Here is an 18409-nt window from a genome sequence, read left to right as displayed (position 1 = left end):
GTTGGATGACTATTTCACATTTGTAGAGGAGCTAATTGCCATTCTAGCCAGTGATGTGAAGAGGTTGCGCTCGACAGACATTCTTGTTATTAAGGTTCATTGCAGGCATCGTCCCGTCGAGGAGGCAACCTGGGAGACCGAGCAAGAGATGTGAGAGCAGTTTCCCAACTTGTTTGAGCCTTCAGGTACTTCTTGACCCTTACTTTCACGGACGAAAGTCCTTTTTAATAGTAGACATTGTAATTACCCTCCTGGTCATTTCTATGTTTTGCCCTCAGTGTGTCGTTTAGAGCATTCCTGAAGCGACCCCTAGTCATTTATAACTTGTCTGGACTAACAGTTCGTTCACCTGGTCGTTCGTTTGACTTTTGTGCGAGATTTAGTGTTTTTGGAGCTTAAGAATATTGAAAGGTCATTTCCGATCAAAAGCTCAAGAAGATGACATCAGAATCCAATTCTAACGATTCCATTAGCTCTGGAAGGGTCATTTTAGGTTGGGAGCATGATCGGCATGATATCGAACGATTTCAAAGCACCTTGACAGAGTTTTAAGTTTTGAAAAGAAAATGCACAAAAATATGCTATAAATGCAGAAAATATAAGCAACCCTTTCCAAACATAAAACACTCATAACTCTCTCATCTCTTCACCGAATTAGGCGATTCGAAGTGCGGGAGCTTCGCCTTTTCAGTGGATTCACTATAGAGTGTTTGGAAGTTGTCGGGTGCCAATCGTTCGAGGTAAATTTGGCTATAAACCTGACTGTTAGGCCCTTTTTCAAGCTTTTATTTTTGGCATCCTTGTTTTGGTCATATCTCACCCATTTTAGCTCGATTTTGGGTGATTCGAAGTCCCACGGGTTGGAAATTGTGGTGTCTTTGTCGTTGAGTGTTCAAGTAGTGTTGGGCCCTTTCGATTCTCGTAACTTTTGAGTTTAGACTACTGCATGTTTTCTTTTAGGATGATTAAAATGTGATTTTTCCTTGCATGTTGAGTTTTGCTGCGTTTTGAGCCGCGAATTGTGTTCCATTTTGGAACACAAGTTCGGGGTACTATTTTGGATCTCTTGATGGAGTCAAATCCGAACAGTTCAGTGCGTGTCCCATCTTTCCCGTTTTGACTCCAAATTTGACCCATCCCCGTTTGTTGTGACTTCATTGTCTAAACGACTGTACTAACGTTGTGATACTATATTTGATAGAGTGGCAGCATTCAAGGATCGTTCGGGAAGGGAAAGCTCCGGCAAAGTGATTTGGAGTACGCGCGGTCGGCCTTAAGGTAGTCTACGGCTTCCTTTCGTTTAGAATGAGCTTAATTGTGTAAAATCAATTCGATTGGAGTGAATTGGGGTTGGGTACCAGTTTACTACTTTACTTTGATTAGATACCTTATGTTAGGATCGTTTGGCCATATTTCGGGTGTAATATCATGTTAACCGGTTTAGTAAAATTGAATGCTTAGGTGCTAAATGCTATTTTATGCTTGTATGCTATGTGTTGTATGCCTTGTTTATCCTTAACCGTAAGCACGATGTCCTTAGTGTAGGTTAGGCTTACATTCCCTTAGATTTATGAACCGTGTGGGCTGAATAGCCTTGACTTTCTACCGATGTCGTTCGATGACTTTGCTCATAGTAGATTGGACTAGACTAGAGTCTGATAGTTTGAGCGTTAGATCAATCGGTGGGGTCGGGGACAGCCCAAGAGAGAGAGGAGAATCCAGAGCCAATAGCGGACCCTCCAGCACCTCGTATACAAGATCAGCCGGTGGAGCCGGGGACAGCCCAGCCGCCACCCAGACCAGTTTTGACTCCAGATCTCCAGGTAGCTATTGCTCAGCTCTTGGGTGTGCTTGCGGGTATACAGCAGCCACCTGCCTTAGCTACACCAGCACTAGTACCCCTGGATCAGCCTACAGAGAGGGCACCTCAGGTCCAAGTACCACTTGAAGGAGTACAGCCCTTGGTAGAGGACATACGTATGCCGCTTGAGGACCAGAAGATGCTTGTTGTGTTTCTCAGGTTGATACCACTAAGGTTTTATGCGGATGTGGGTGAGTATTCCCATGAGTTTCTTACTACTTGCCGTGAGAGGCTTCGCACTTTGGGTCTAGTGGAGTCTAGAGGGACCGACTTCATTGCTAACCAGCTGGATAGGCCAGCCAAGCAGTGGTGGCGCACATTCAGTCAGACCAGGCCAGTTAGATCTACATCGGTATCATGGGATGAGTTTTTTTAGGCCTTCTTGGCAAAGTTTATCCCTCGTAGAGTTAAGGACCGCCTCAGGAATCAATTTTACAGGTTGGAGCAGGGCTCCATCTCAGTGGCAGAGTACGAGACTAGATTCCACGAGCTCTCCCGTCATGCCGAGTTTAATGCTTTGTTCTTGGGTTGAGATTACAGCTTCCACTTGAGACACAGTCCTTAGTTTCTGCGGGTTGATTTTTTTTTTACGTAGTTGACCATGCCAGTATATGGAGCATCTTCGTCGCGAGGCCCAATGGCGTAGCGAGTAGAGGGCTAGGCTTGAGGGAAGCTAGAGTGACTCCTGCTCCAGGTCTAGGGATTATTATGATAGGACCGAACGACGATTTCGACAAACTCAGTCTAGCCGGCCTACCCAGTCCTCTCTTTTGGCATCAGATGGTGGTCAGAGCGAGGCCAGTTCGAGTTAGGGTCGTGAGGTGTTTCAGTCGAGTTCTTCAGGTCATGGTGGTCGCTCTTTTGGGAGTCGACCTGACAGGGTTTCTATGAGTGTGCTGAGATGGTACATCAGGCCGGGACTGCCCCCAGCATAGTCGGATTACACCCACTTCTCAGGCAGCTACCCCATCTTTACCAGCACCTCCATCTAGAGGTCGTGGTCAAGGTCAGGAATATAGAGGTGGACATTAGGGTATACATGGTGTTCCCCGAGGAGGCAGGTCAGGTGGTAGGTTTGATGGTCAGAGTTTAGGCAATAGCCATTTATATGCAAATCCTGCGAGGACGGAGGCTGAGGCAACAGACGTTGCAATCACAGGTATGATTCGTTTATGCCAACACCCCACCTTGGCTTTATTTGATATGGGCTCTACTTTTTCGTATGTTTCTATTTTCTATGCCTCTCGCTGGAGTATGATATCAGAGTCTCTGGTAGCGTCATTCGTGTGTCAACTCCCGTGGGTGAGTCTTTAGTAGTGGATCAGGTATTTCTATCTTGCTTAGTTACTAACCAGGGGTGTGACACCCAGGCTGACCTTATATTGCTTGACATGATTGATTTCGATATGATTCTGGGCATGGACTGGTTATCCCCTTATCGCGTTGTTTTAGATTGCTTCTCTAAGACCGTTACCTTAGCCATTCCTGGTATTTCTCCGGTGGTTTGGCAGGGATCTTGTGGTAGCACACCAGTTGGGGTTATATCTTTTATTCAGGCTAGGAGGCTAGTGACTAGTGGATGCTTATCATATTTGGCCTTTGTGCGTGATGTGAGTAGAGAGGTCCTTCCAGTTGAGTCAGATCATGTTGTTCGTGACTTCTTAGATGTGTTTCCTACTAACCTACCTGGCCTACCCCAAGAGTGTGATATTGATTTTCCGATTGAGTTTGAGCAGGGTAATCGACCTATTTCTATTCTGCCATATCATATGGCTCCTACAGGATCTCTTGGGTAAGGGATTTATCAGACCTAGTTTATCACCTTGGGGCGCTCCCGTTCTTTTTGTTAAGAAGAAGTATGGTACGATGCGCATGTGCATTGAATATAGACAGTTGAATAAGGTGACATTGAAGAATCAATATCCTCTGCCTAGGATTGATGACCTAATTGACCAGCTACAGGGAGCTTCAGTGTTCTCTAAGTTTGATTTGAGGTTCGATTACCACCTGTTGAGGATTAGGACAGCGGACATCCCTAAGACTGCATTTAGGACCTGTTATGCCCATTATGAGTTCTTGGTGATGTCATTTGGGTTGACTAATGCCCCTGCTGCCTTTATGGAGGTGATGACGCGCGTGTTCAGGCCTGATCCTGATTCTTTCATCATAATCTTCATTGATGACATTTTAATATACTCGCGGAGTTGGGGTGATCATGAGCAGCATTTGAGAGTTGTGCTCCAAACTTTGAGAGATCAGCGGTTTTATGCCAAGCTCTTAAAGTGCCAGTTTTGTTTACACTCTGTAGCGTTCTTGGGGCACGTTGTATCCAAGGAGGGCATCATGGTAGACCTCGCAAAGATTGAGTATATTCGTGATTGGGCTAAGGCTATCTCAGTTACTAAGATTCGAAGCTTCATCGAACTAGCAGGCTTTTACAGACGATTTGTGGAAGGTTGCTCTACCTTGGCAGCACCTCTGACCCAGTTGACTCGTGTTGATGTTCCCTTTGTTTGGTCAGAGAAGTGTGAGGCGATCTTTTTGAGGCTAAAGGACTTATTGACCACCGCTTATATATTGAATCTTCCAGTTGAGGGCGAGGTCTTCGTGGTTTATTGTGACACATCCGATGTTGGTTTGCGTTGTGTATAGATGCAGCAGGGCCGAGTTATTACTTATGCGTTGAGGCACCTTAAGATTCATGATCACAACTACCCACCCATGACTTGGAGTTTGATGTGAGATCTATTCCTATCAAAGGAGTCTTCAGTACATCATTAGCTAGAGGGACATTCGAGGCAACATCATTGGATTGAAGTCCTAAAGGACTACGACCTCTTTATCCTATATTATCCGAGTAAGGGGAATGTTGTAGCAGACCCCTTGAGCCGGAAGGCGGTGAGTATTGGTGGTCTGTCTTTCTTATCTACTAAGGAGCGACCCTTGGCTTTGGACATCCAGTTCTTAGCTAATAGCATGGTTCGGTTGGATATCTCAGATTCTAGATGCGTCTTGGCGTATGTGGGAGTTCAGTCTTCTTTGCTTCATAGGATCCATGGTTGTCAGTTTGAGGATGAGGCCTTGGTGGCCCTTAGAGATCGAGTATTAGTCGGTGATGGTGGTCAGGCTACCTTAGATCCTGATGGAGTGTTGAGATTCGCCAGCTGCATCTGTGTTCCGAGAGATGGGGATTTGATACAGTTGATACTTTCTGAGGGTCATGAGTCTAGATACTTTATCAATCCGAGCACAGTGAAGATGTATCATGATTTGAGGCAGCACTACTGGTTGAGTGGCATGATGAGAGAGATTACTGACTTTGTTTCCCGTTGATTGTGCTGCCAGCAAGTAAAGGCCGAGCATTTGAGGCCTGGTGATGAGTTTCAGAGTTTACCCTTTCCGGAGTAGAAGTGGGATCACATTACTATGGATTTTGTGGCTGGCTTTCCGCGGACTTCTAGAGGTGTTGATAGCATTTGGGTCATCATCGATCGATGACCAAGTCAGCACATTTCATTCCTGTTCAGTCTTCATTTAGCGTCGAGAGGTTGGCTCGTATCTACAATCGGGAGGTGGTTCGACTTTATGGGGTGCCAGTTTCTACTATATCAGATCGGGGTTCTCTGTTCACGTCTAGCTTTTGGAGGTCTTTTCAGGATGAGTTAGACACTTGAGTTGATCTTAGCACACCTTTCCACCCGCATACTAATGGTCAGTCGGAGCGTACTATTCAGGTCCTTGAGGACATGCTGCGGGCTTATGTTTTGGAATTTGGTGCTCATTGGGACCAGTTCTTGCCTTTAGCAGAGTTTGCGTGTAACAACAACTACAATTCTAGCATTCAAATGGCCTTATTCGAGGCCTTGTATGGTAGGCGTTATCGCTTTCTGGTGGGCTGGATTGAGTCTACAAAGCCTAGGCCGTGGGGTACATATTTGATTCGGGAGGCTTTGGACCAGGTGAGAGTGACTCAGGATATACTTAGGACGACTCAGACAAGGCACCAAAGTTATGCATATCAGAGGCATCGACCTTTAAGATTATCTGTTGGTGATCGGGTATTGCTCTGTGTGTCGCCCCTGAAGGACGTGATGAGGTTTGGGAAGCGGGGCAAGCTTAGGCCCAGGTACAATGGGCCTTTTGAGATACTCTGGATAGTTTGGGATGTTGCTTATGAGTTGGCCCTACCACCAGCATTTTCAGCCATCCACCCAGTTTTCCATGTCTCAATGTTGCGTCAATATGTTCCTGATGAGTCCCATGTACTCCAGTATGATGCAGTCGAGTTGGATGACTGTTTCACATTTGTAGAGGAGCCAATTGCCATTCTAGTCAGTGATGTGAAGAGGTTGCGCTCGACAGACATTCTTGTTGTAAAGGTTCATTGCAGGCATCGTCTGGTCGAGGAGGCAACCTGGGAGACCGAGCAAGAGATGTGAGAGCAGTCTCCCAACTTGTTTGAGCCTTCAGGTACTTCTTGACCCTTACTTTCACGGACGAAAGTCCTTTTTAATAGTAGACATTGTAATTACCCTCCTGGTCATTTCTATGTTTTGCCCTCAGTGTGTCGTTTAGAGCATTCCTGAAGCGACCCCAAGTCATTTATAACTTGTCTGGACTAACAGTTCGTTCACCTGGTCGTTCGTTTGACTTTTGTGCGAGATTTAGTTTTTTTGGAGCTTAAGAACATTGAAAGATCATTTTCGATCAAAAGCTCAAGAAGATGACATCAGAATTCAATTCTAACGATTTCATCAGCTCTGGAAGGGTCATTTTAGGTTGGGAGCATAATCGGCATCATATCGAACGATTTCAAAGCACCTTGGCGGAGTTTTAAGTTTTGGAAAGAAAATGCACAAAAATATGCTATAAATGCAGAAAATATAAGCAACCCTTTCCAAACATTAAACACTCATAACTCTCTCATCTTTTCACCGAATTAGGGGATTCGAAGTGCGGTAGCTTCGCCTTTTCAATGGATTCACTATAGAGTGTTTGGAAGTTGTCGGGTGCCAATCGTTTGAGGTAAATTTGGCTATAAACCTAACTGTTAGGCCCTTTTTCAAGCTTTTATTTTTGGCATCCTTGTTTTGGCCATATCTCACCCATTTTAGCTCGATTTTGGGTGATTCGAAGTCCCACGAGTTGGGAATTGTGGTGTCTTTGTCGTAGAGTGTTCAAGGAGTGTTGGGCCCTTTCGATTCTCGTAACTTTTGAGTTTAGACTATTGCATGTTTTCTTTTAGGATGATTAAATTGTGATTTTTCCTTGCATGTTGGGTTTTGCTGCGTTTTGAGCCCCGAATTGTGTTCCATTTTGGAACACAAGTTCGGGGTACTATTTTGGATCTCTTGATGGAGTAAAATCCGAACAGTTCAGTGCGGGTCCCATCTTTCCCGTTTTGACTCCAAATTTGACCCATCCCCGTTTGTTGTGATTTCATTGTCTAAACGACCGTACTAACGTTGTGATACTATATTTGATAGAGTGGCAGTATTCACGGGTCGTTCGGGAAGGGAAAGCTCCGAGAAGTGATTTGGAGTACGCGCGGCCGGCCTTAAGGTAGTCTACGGCTTCCTTTCATTTAGATTGAGCTTAATTGTGTAAAATCAATTCGATTGGAGTGAATTGGGGTTGAGTACCAGTTTACTACTTTACTTTGATTAGATACCTTATGTTAGGATCGTTTGGCCATATTTCAGGTGTAGTATCATGTTAACCGGTTTAGTCAAAGTGAATGCTTATGTGCTATATGCTATTTTATGCTTGTATGCTATGTGTTGTATGCCTTGTTTATCCTTAACCGTAAGCACGATGTCCTTAATGTAGGTTAGGCTTACATTGCCTTAGACTTATGAACCGTGTGGGCTGAATAGCCTTGACTTTCTGCCGACGTCGTTCGATGACTTTGCTCATAGTAGATTGGACTAGACTAGAGTCTGATAGTTTGAGCGTTAGATCAGTCGGTGGGGCCGGGGACAGCCCAAGAGAGAGAGGAGGATCCAGAGCCAATAGCAGACCCTCCAGCACCTCGTATACAAGATCAGCCGGTGGAGCCGGGACAGCCCAGCCGCCACCCAGACCAGTTTTGACTCCAGATCTCCAGGCAGCTATTGCTCAGCTCTTGGGTGTGCTTGCGGGTATACAGCAGCCACCTGCCTTAGCTACACCAGCACTAGTACCCCTGGATCAGCCTACAGAGAGGGCACCTCAGGTTCAAGTACCACTTGAAGGAGTACAGCACTTGGCAGGGGACATACGTATGCCGCTTGAGGACCAGAAGATGCTTGTTGTGTTTCTCAGGTTGATACCACTGAGGTTTTATTCGGAGGTGGGTGAGTATTCCCATGAGTTTCCTACTACTTGCCGTGAGAGGCTTCGCACTTTGGGTCTAGTGGAGTCTAGAGGGACCGACTTCATTGCTTACCAGCTAGATGGGCCAGCCAGGCAGTGGTGGCGCACATTCAGTCAGACCAGGCCAGTTAGATCTACATCGGTATCATGGGATGAGTTTTTTAGGCCTTCTTGGCAAAGTTTATCCCTCGTAGAGTTAGAGACCGCCTCAGGGATCAGTTTTACAGGTTGGAGCAGGGCTCCATCTCAGTGGCAGAGTACGAGACTAGATTCCACGAGCTCTCCCGTCATGCCGAGTTTGGTGCTTTGTTCTTGGGTTGAGATTACAGCTTCCACTTGAGACACAGTCCTTAGTTTCTGCGGGTTGATTTTTTTTTGACGGAGTTGACCATGCCAGTACATGGAGCATCTTCGTCGCGAGGCCCAAGGGGGTAGCGAGTAGAGGGCTAGGCATGAGGGAAGCTAGAGTGACTCCTGTTCCAGGTCTAGGGATTATTATGATAGGACCGAACGACGGTTTCGACAGACTCAGTCTAGCCGGCCTACCCAGTCCTCTCTTTTGGCATCAGATGGTGGTCAGAGCGAGGCCAGTTCGAGTTAGGGTCGTGAGGTGTTTCAGTCGGGTTCTTCAGGTCATGGTGGTCACTCTTTTGGGAGTCGACCTGACAGGGTTGCTATGAGTGTGCTGAGATGGTACATCACGCCAAGGACTGCCCCCAGCATAGTCGGATTACACCCACTTCTCAGGTAGCTACCCCATCTTTACCAGCACTTCCATCTAGAGGTCGTGGTCAGGGTCAGGAATATAGAGGTGGTCATTAGGGTATACATGGTGTTCCCCGAGGAGGCAGGTCAGGTTGTAGGTTTGATGGTCAGAGTTTAGGCAGACATAGCCATTTATATGCAAATCCTGCGAGGACGGAGGCTGAGGCAACAGACGTTGCGATCACAGGTATGATTCGTTAATGCCAACACCCCACCTTGGCTTTATTTGATACGGGCTCTACTTTTTCGTATGTTTCTGTTTTCTATGCCTCTCGCTGGAGTATGGTATCTGAGTCTCTGGTAGCGTCATTCGTGTGTCGACTCCCGTGGGTGAGTCTTTAGTAGTGGATCAGGTATTTCGATCTTGCTTAGTTACTAACCAAGGGCGTGACACCCAGGCTGACCTTATATTGCTTGACATGGTTGATTTCGATATGATTCTGGGCATGGACTGGTTATCCCCTTATCGCGTTGTTTTAGATTGCTTCTCTAAGACCGTTACCTTAGCCATTCCTAGTATTTCTCCGGTGGTTTGGCAGGGATCTCGTGGTAGCACACCAGTTGGGGTTATATCTTTTATTCAGGCTAGGAGGCTAGTGACTAGTGGATGCTTTTCATATTTGGCCTTTGTGCGTGATGTGAGTAGAGAGGTCCCTCCAGTTGAGTCAAATCATGTTGTTCGTGACTTCTTAGATGTATTTTCTACTAACCTACCTGGCCTACCCCAAGAGTGTGATATTGATTTTCCGATTGAGCTTGAGCAGGGTAATCGACCTATTTCTATTCTCCCATATCAGATGGCTCCTGCAAGATCTCTTGGGTAAGGGATTTATCAAACCTAGTTTATCACCTTGGGGCGCTCCCGTTCTTTTTGTTAAGAAGAAGTATGGTACGATGCGCATGTGCATTGAATATAGACAGTTGAATAAGGTGACATTGAAGAATCAATATCCTCTGCCTAGGATTAATGACCTATTTGACCAACTACAGGGAGCTTCAGTGTTCTCTAAGTTTGATTTGAGGTTCGATTACCACCTGTTGAGGATTAGGACAGCGGACATCCCTAAGACTGCATTTAGGACCTGTTATGGCCATTATGAGTTCTTGGTGATGTCATTTGGGTTGACTAATGCCCCTGCTTCCTTTATGGAGTTGATGACGCGCGTGTTCAGGCCTGATTCTGATTCTTTCATCATAATCTTCATTGATTACATTTTAATATACTCACGGAGTAGGGGTGATCATGAGCAACATTTGAGAGTTGTGCTCCAAACTTTGAGAGATCAGCGGTTTTATGCCAAGCTCTTAAAGTGCCAGTTTTGTTTACACTCTGTAGCATTCTTGGGGCACGTTGTATCCAAGGAGGGCATCATGGTAGACCTGGAAAAGATTGAGGCTATTCGTGATTGGGCTAAGGCTATCTCAGTTACTGAGATTCGGAGCTTCATCGAACTAGCAGGCTTTTGCAGACGATTTGTGGAAGGTTTCTCTATCTTGGCAACACCTCTGACCCAGTTAACTCGTGTTGATGTTCCCTTTGTTTGGTCAGAGAAGTGTGAGGCGAGCTTTCTGAGGCTCAAGGACTTATTGGCCACCGCTCCTATATTGGATCTTCCAGTTGAGGGCGAGGTCTTCGTGGTTTATTGTGACACATCCGATGTTGGTTTGCGTTGTGTATTGATGCAGCAGGGCCGAGTTATTACTTTTGCGTTGAGGCACCTTAAGATTCATGAGCACAACTACCCACCCATGACTTGGAGTTTGATGTGAGATCTATTCCGATCATAGGAGTCTTCAGTACATCATTAGCTAGAGGGACATTTGAGGCAACGTCATTGGATTGAAGTCCTAAAGGACTACGACCTCTTTATTCTCTATTATCCGAGTAAGGGGAATGTTGTAGCAGACCCCTTGACCCGGAAGGCGGTGAGTATGGGTGGTCTGTCTTTCTTATCTATTGAAGAGCGACCCTTGGCTTTGGACATCCAGTTCTTAGCTAATAGCATGGTTCGGTTGGATATCTCAGATTCTAGATGCGTCTTGGCGTATGTGGGAGTTCAGTCTTCTTTGCTTCATAGGCTCCATGGCTGTCAGTTTTAGGATGAGGCCTTGGTGGCCCTTAGAGATCGAGTATTAGTCGGTGATTGTGGTCAGGCTACCATAGATCCTGATGGAGTGTTGAGATTCGCCAGCTGCATCTGTGTTCTGAGAGATTGGGATTTGATCAGTTGATACTTTCTGAGGGTCATGAGCCTAGATACTTTATCAATCCGAGCAAAGTGAAGATGTATCATGATTTGAGGCAGCACTACTGGTTGAGTGGCATGATGAGAGATATTGCTAACTTTGTTTCCCATTGCTTGTGCTGCCAGCAAGTAAAGGCCGAGCATTTGAGGCCTGGTGATGAGTTTCAGAGTTTACCCATTCCGGAGTAGAAGTGGGATCACATTACTATGGATTTTGTGGCTGGCTTTCCGCGGATTTCCAGAGGTGTTGATAGCATTTGGGTCATCATCGATCGATGACCAAGTCAGCACATTTCATTCCTGTTCAGTCTTCATTTAGCGTCGAGAGGTTGGCTCGTATCTACAATCGGGAGGTGGTTCGACTTTATGGGGTGCTAGTTTCTATTATATCAGATCGGGGTTCTCTGTTCACGTCTAGCTTTTGGAGGTCTTTTCAGGATGAGTTAGACACTTGAGTTGATCTTAGCACAACTTTCCACCCGCAGACTAATGGTCACTGGGAGCGTACTATTCAGGTCCTTGAGGACACGCTGCGGGCTTATGTTTTGGAGTTTGGTGCTCATTGGGACCAGTTCTTGCCTTTGGCAGAGTTTGCGTGTAACAATAACTACCATTCTAGCATTAAAATGGCCTTATTCGAGGCCTTGTATGGTAGGCGTTATCGCTTTCTGGTGGGCTGGATTGAGTTTACAAAGCCTAGGCCGTGGGGTACATATTTGATTCGGGAGGCTTTGGACCAGGTGAGAGTGATTCAGGATATACTCAGGACGACTCAGACAAAGCACCAAAGTTATGCATATTAGTGGCGTCGAGGTGTTTCAGTCAGGTTCTTCAGGTCATGGTGGTCGCTCTTTTGGGAGTCAACCTGACAAGGTTGCTATGAGTTTGCTGAGATGGTACATTAGGCCAGGGACTGCCCCCAGCATAGTCGGATTACACCCACTTCTCAGGCAGCTAACCCATCTTTACCAGCACCTCCATCTAGAGGTCGTGGTCAGGGTCAGGAATATAGAGGTGGTTATTAGGGTATACAGGGTGTTCCCCGAGGAGGCAGGTCAGATGGTAGGTTTGATGGTCAGAGTATAGGCAGACATAGCCATTTCTATGCAAATCCTGCGAGGATGAAGGCTGAGGCATCAGACGTTGTGATCACAGGTATGATTTGTTTAAGCCAGCACCCCGCCTTGGCTTTATTTGATACCGGCTCTACTTTTTCGTATGTTTCTGTTTACTATGCCTTTCGCTGGAGTATGATATCTGAGTCTCTGGTAGCGTCGTTCGTGTGTCGACTCCCGTGGGTGAGTCTTTAGTAGTGGATCAGGTATTTCGATCCTGCTTAGTTACTAACCAGGGGTGTGACACCCAGGCTGACCTTATATTGCTTGACATGGTTGATTTCAATACGATTCTTGGCATGGACTGGTTATCCCCTTATCGCGTTGTTTTAGATTGCTTCTCTAAGACCGTTACCTTAGCCATTCCTGGTATTCCTCCGGTGGTGTGGCAGGAATTTTGTGGTAGCACACCAGTTGGGGTTATCTCTTTTATTCGGGCTAAAAGGCTAGAGACTAGCGGATGCTTATCATAATTAGCCTTTATGCGTGATGTGAGTAGGGATGTCTCTCCAGTTGAGTCAGTTCATATTGTTCATGAATTCTTAAATGTGTTTCCAACCGACCTACCTGGCCTACCCCAGAGGGTGATATTGATTTTTCGATTGAGCTTGAGCCAGGTACTCGACCTATTTCTATTCCGCTATATCGGATGGCTCCTGCAGAGCTCAAGGAGCTCACTATTCAGCTTCAAGATCTCTTGGGTAATTGATTTGTCAGACCTAGTGTCAGACTCCCATTCTTTTTGTTAAGAAGAAGGATGGTACGACGCGCATGTGCATTGACTATAGACAGTTGAATAAGGTGAAAGTGAATAATCAATATCCTCTGCCTAGGATTAATGACCTATTTAACCATCTATAGGGAGCTTCAGTGTTCTCTAAGATTGACTTGAAGTCCGATTACAACCAGTTGAGGATTAGCGAAGCAGACATCCCTAAGACTGCATTTAGGTACCGTTATGGCTATTATGAGTTCTTGGTGTTGTCATTTGGGTGGACTAATGCCCCTGCTGCCTTTATGCACTTGATGACGCGCGTGTTCAGGCTTTATCTCATTTTTTTCATCATAATCTTCATTGATGAAATTTTTATATACTCACAGAGTAGGGGTGATCATGAGCAGCATTTCAGTATTGTGCTCCAGACTATGAGAGATCAGCGGCTTTATGTCAAGTTCTCAAATGGCCAGTTTTGGTTAGACTCAATAGTGTTCTTGGGGCACGTTGTATCCAAGAAGGGCATTATGGTAGATCTGACGAAGATTGAGGCTATTTGTGATTGGGCTAGGCCTATGTTGGTTACTGAGATTCGGAGCTTCATCGGACTAGCAGGCTACTACAAATGATTTGTGGATGGTTTCTACCTTGGCAGCACCTCTGACCCGGTTGACTCGTGTTGATGTTCCCTTTGTTCGGTCAGAGGAGTGTGAGGTGAGCTTTTTGAGTCTCAAGGAGTTATTGATCACCGCTCAAATATTGACTCTTTCGGTTGAGGGCGAGGTCTTCACGGTTTATTATCATGCATTCGGCGTTGGGTTGGGTTGTGTATTGATGCAGCAGAGCCGAATTATTGCTTATGCATCGAGGCAGCTTAAGATTCATGAGCGCAACTACCCCACCCATGACTTGGAGTTGGCGGCGGTAGTTTTATCATTAGACTTAGTTATTATGTGTACCTGTCGGTCTTATAGGGGTCCGTTCAGGTTTTATTAAACTTACGCACGAGTGTACCTTTTGGGCTTATGGGGGGTCCAGTAAGGTTAGTTTAGTTGTACTTATTTTATTTCTGGTATGTTGTATGCTTTCTTTTCATATCCACTTTGACCTTTCTTTGTCTAGATTCTATCCTTTCTTATTGTTTTTACACTTTTTGCTCAGTCGGCCTGTAATGCCTACTGAGTACCTATTTTTTGGTACTCATGCTACACTCTGCATCTACTTCGTGATGCAGATCCCAGTACCAATTACCAGCGGTGATTAGTTCCAGCCTTCTTTTGCAGCTGTGATTTGGAGACGAGGGAGAGCACTTGGCGTTTTGGGTTTGTCTTGTCTCCTTCTTTTGTTTTAGCTAGTCTTGTTGCCTTTGAGACATGATTTGTTGTGGTCCACTTTTGGGATTGTACTCTTCATTAGATAGCTCTGTACTAGAGGCTTCCAGGTACTGGGAGGGATTTCTCTATATATCTATTTTGGTTTGCTTTCGCCTTGTTATCCTTGTTTAGATTATTGTTTTTGCTAGTTTTTTCCCTTTCGCTCATTGCTTGATGTTTTGGGTTACCGGTTGGCTTACCTACTAGTAGGGCATAGTAGGTGCCATCATGACTCAAGAAATCGGGTCGTGACAAGTTGGTATCAGATCCCCAGGTTCATCGATCTCACTTGTATAGAGTTAACGTCTAGTAGAGTCCTGCGGTTTGGTGCAGAGATGTCTGTAATTTATCTTCGGGAAGCTACAGGATGTCTTTAGGAAGATTTCCTCTTTTGTTTCACTTTTGTGCAGCATGTTTATTATTGTTTCCTCTAAATCTCACTTGTTTCACTATTTCGTAGGATTGCTCTATAACACCCCGAAAATTTTGTGGGTTGAACTAGAGCCTAAACATAGTGTAAATGAGGTATAAAATGAATTCCCCTAAGTTAGTAGACCATCTAGCTGTGCTATGGTGGTCTATGAGTTAAGGCCTAAGGAAGGAGTGCCAAACAAAAGGGGCAAGCCAAGGCCTAACACCAAGGCTGCCCCAAATTTAGAGCGACTGCCTCAAAATCCACGGCCATCACCACGGCTCATGGTCATGACCACGAACCGTGGGAGGCTTCGTGGAGTTTTGGTCACAAGTTTTGGTCATTATACACAACACCCAATTGAAATCAAAACTCTCACACTTCTCTCTAAACTCCCTCTCTAAAAACCTTAGAAGAAGAAGAATACATTGGAGCTAGAGTTTCAAAGTTCTTTCCCAAATTGCTTGGAGTTTCTCCATTGATTCTCAAGGAATCAACTAAGGTATGGTTGCTTATCACTCTTGGGATTCCTTTCCCCAAGAGGTCCCTTGAAGATGAATTTCAAAATCTCCAATTTCTAGGTTTTCAATCCAAAAACGTGGGTCTTCTTTCGAAAGTGAAATTGATGTTATAAACTGAATTTGATTGATGTTATATGAATAATTATAAATGAATTCATTTTGTATTTGTGGTTTCTTGAAGAATTCCCCATGAGACCCATGTTTCTCCTTCTTTTCCTCATTCTAACCCTAGTTTGTGTTGGATATTGAGTGAAGGCTATGTATCGAATGTGATGTTATGTAATTTATGTTCTTATGATGATTCTACCCTAGGTTATGTATAATTTCTATGAAATTAGGGTTGAGTCTTTGAATGAAACCTTGAACGCTATGAAAGGAATATGTCAATTGCTTATATTAAAGTTGATTATGTATTACTTCATGAATTACCTTGTATTACGAATTGGTTATGAACTGATTGGTGATTGAAGTATGAATTTCCTATGACTGGCAAGAAGGTATGAAGGTTGGTTCTTCTTTGAACTCAAGTACGAAAGGTGAATTACTTAGATTGTAATGATGTTATACCTAATATGTTGTTGTGGTGTTGATGACCTAGTTTCGCCATCCTTAACCCTCTACACTTGAATTAGCCATGAAATATTTATGTGTGTTATGGTATGATTTCTATATGATTGAAAGGTAGTTCTCATGATTATAGTGTAATATAAAATGAAAGGGTTACTCACTTACTAAGTGTTTCTAAAGTGAAAGGATTGTTACTCATTTATGAACACATATGAGCTATTATGGTAAGATGTTTACATAAGAGTCTAGTAAAGGCTAATGTGAACTTATGTTATGACTAAATATGATTACAAAAGGGAATTAGATGCTTAGCACCTAAAGGGCATGTAAATGAGATGGGGGTCTCACGTTTAGTAAGTCCGGCTCCCCACATGGGTTTCCTCACATTTAGCAAGTCCGAATTATCCACGGTATGTGTTGTCTCATGAGATGGAAATCCACCACGTTTAGTAAGTTAGGATTTCTAGGAGCAATCTTCTTGACCCTTAACTAATGTAAAACTAAATGAAGGTATGAAAGGTGTGAACTCTTACTAGGGCTTTCTTAAGGGTTTCTACATTGTGTAAGGGAGGGTATGGGATTTCTCTTGCACATTGCACTTGTGGGATCGTAAGAGATGGTTGTAGTAGTGTTCTCTTATGATTATGATGATTATGACTTATGTATGTTGAAGTTATGTTATGTATGATCATTATGAATATTGAAGCTATGTTGTGTATGATCATTATGAATATGGTAAGTTATGATGAAGTATGATCTTATGAGTGTATTCTTGAAATAGGTTGCTTAATGTGATACTTGGCTTTGAATAGGGTTATGGGATTCTATTCCTTGCATTGCACTAGTATTACTTGGGTTGTCTACGTGTTAGGATGATAATATGTTGGTCTGTCTTATGATGCTTACTTTCTGTGCATATTGGATTTACTTGGTAAAAAGCATGTTTTAACTAAAATGACCTTTTATGCATGTTTCAATGGTTTTTATGCATAGTAGTCATACTTAGTACGTGTGTTGTACTAACCCTTATTGTCTCCTTTTTCCCCAAACATTTAGGTTCGGGCCGTTGAGGATTCAAGCTTAATTCTCAAGACACTAGGAGTTGCTTCCCCAAGTTGGTGAGTCCTAAAGTCCAAGGACAAGACCCTATGATGTAGCTTTTATGTTTAGTTCTTTGCTTATGTTGAAAGACATTGTTGTACTTTCCTTGTAACATCAGAGACCGCCTCAGAGATTAGTTTTGCAGGTTGGAGCAGGGCTCCATGTCAGTGGTAGAGTACGAGACTAGGTTCCACGAGCTCTCTCATCATTCCGAGATGATACTACCTATAGAGGAGGAGAGAGTTAGTTGCTTTGTTCGGGATTGAAATTACAGCTTTGACTTGAGACCAGTCCTTAGTTTCTGTGAGTCGATCTTTTTTATAGATAGTTGACCATGCCAGTACTATGGAGCATCTTCCTCGCGAGGCCCAAGGGGGTAGCGAGAAGAGGGCTAGACATGAGGGCAGCTACAGTGATTCCTGCCCCAGGTCTAGGGATTATTAAGATAGGACCGAACGACGGTTTCAACAGGCTCAATCTAGCCGGCTTACCCAGGCCTCTCTTCAGGCATCAGATGGTGGTCGGAGCGAGGCCAGTTCGAGTCAGGGCCGTAAGGTGTTTCAGTCGGGTTCTTCGGGCTATGGTGATCGTTCTTCTAACAGTCGTCCTTGTCAGGGTTGCTATGATTCTGTTGACACTAGGCCAGGGACTACCCTCAGCATAGTCGGATATCATCCGCTCCTCAGGAAGCTCCCCCGTCTTTACCAGCACCTCTAGGTACAGGCGTTGGTCAGAGTCAGGACCGTAGAGGTGGGCATCAGGGTATACAGGGTGGTCCCCGATGAGGCAGTTCAGGTGGTAGGTTTGATGGACAGGGCACTGGCAGACAAAGCCATTTCTATGCAGCTCCAGCGAGGGTAGACGCTGAGGCATCAGACGATGTGATCACAGGTACGATTCTTTTATGCCATCACCCCGCCTTGGATTTATTTGATCCGGGCTCTACTTCTCATATGTTTATATTTACTATGCCTCTCGCTTGAGTATATATCTGTCACGACCCGGGAGCACCCCCAAGTCGTAACAAGGCGTACTCGACCCCGAAGGGGTCTTATACAAGCCACATAGTCATTCATTGCATTCAATAATGATAATAGTGCGGAATTAAAAACTTATTTACATCCACACATTCAAACTTCATTAAAACAACTTTAAAAACACACAACGGAAGTCTAAGTCTCACATGGCCATCTTAGACACAATCACAAAACATAAGTAGGGACACGGCCCTTTACAATCAAAAGAAGTCTATTAAGTCTATTACAAGATCCTTATCATAAAATTAGAATAGAAAAGTCTTGTCCTCGACATATGAGGACATACCACAAGATCTTGGAAGAACTTCAAGTTCCAAGCTTACTATAGAACCCGCTCACTTT

At 44.5% G+C, this 18409-nt stretch overlaps 2 protein-coding genes across 2 annotated transcripts in view; one reads left to right on the top strand and one right to left on the bottom strand.

The window, feature by feature from the left end:
• Positions 1–18409, bottom strand: part of LOC125865145 (probable protein phosphatase 2C 10) — an 878192-nt gene that overhangs the window by 573326 nt on the left and 286457 nt on the right. The gene's annotated exons all lie outside the window — the stretch shown is intronic.
• LOC125863898 (uncharacterized) lies at positions 5608–6300 on the top strand. Its single transcript, XM_049543870.1, has 2 exons — positions 5608–6018; positions 6133–6300. The coding sequence occupies exons 1-2, from the start codon at positions 5608–5610 to the stop codon at positions 6298–6300; spliced, it is 579 nt and encodes a 192-aa protein (XP_049399827.1).

Source organism: Solanum stenotomum, chromosome 5, assembly GCF_019186545.1.
Source record: "Solanum stenotomum isolate F172 chromosome 5, ASM1918654v1, whole genome shotgun sequence".
NCBI lineage: Eukaryota > Viridiplantae > Streptophyta > Magnoliopsida > Solanales > Solanaceae > Solanum > Solanum stenotomum.
Note: the sequence above shows the minus strand (reverse complement) of the source record. Positions and strands in the feature narration are given on the sequence as shown.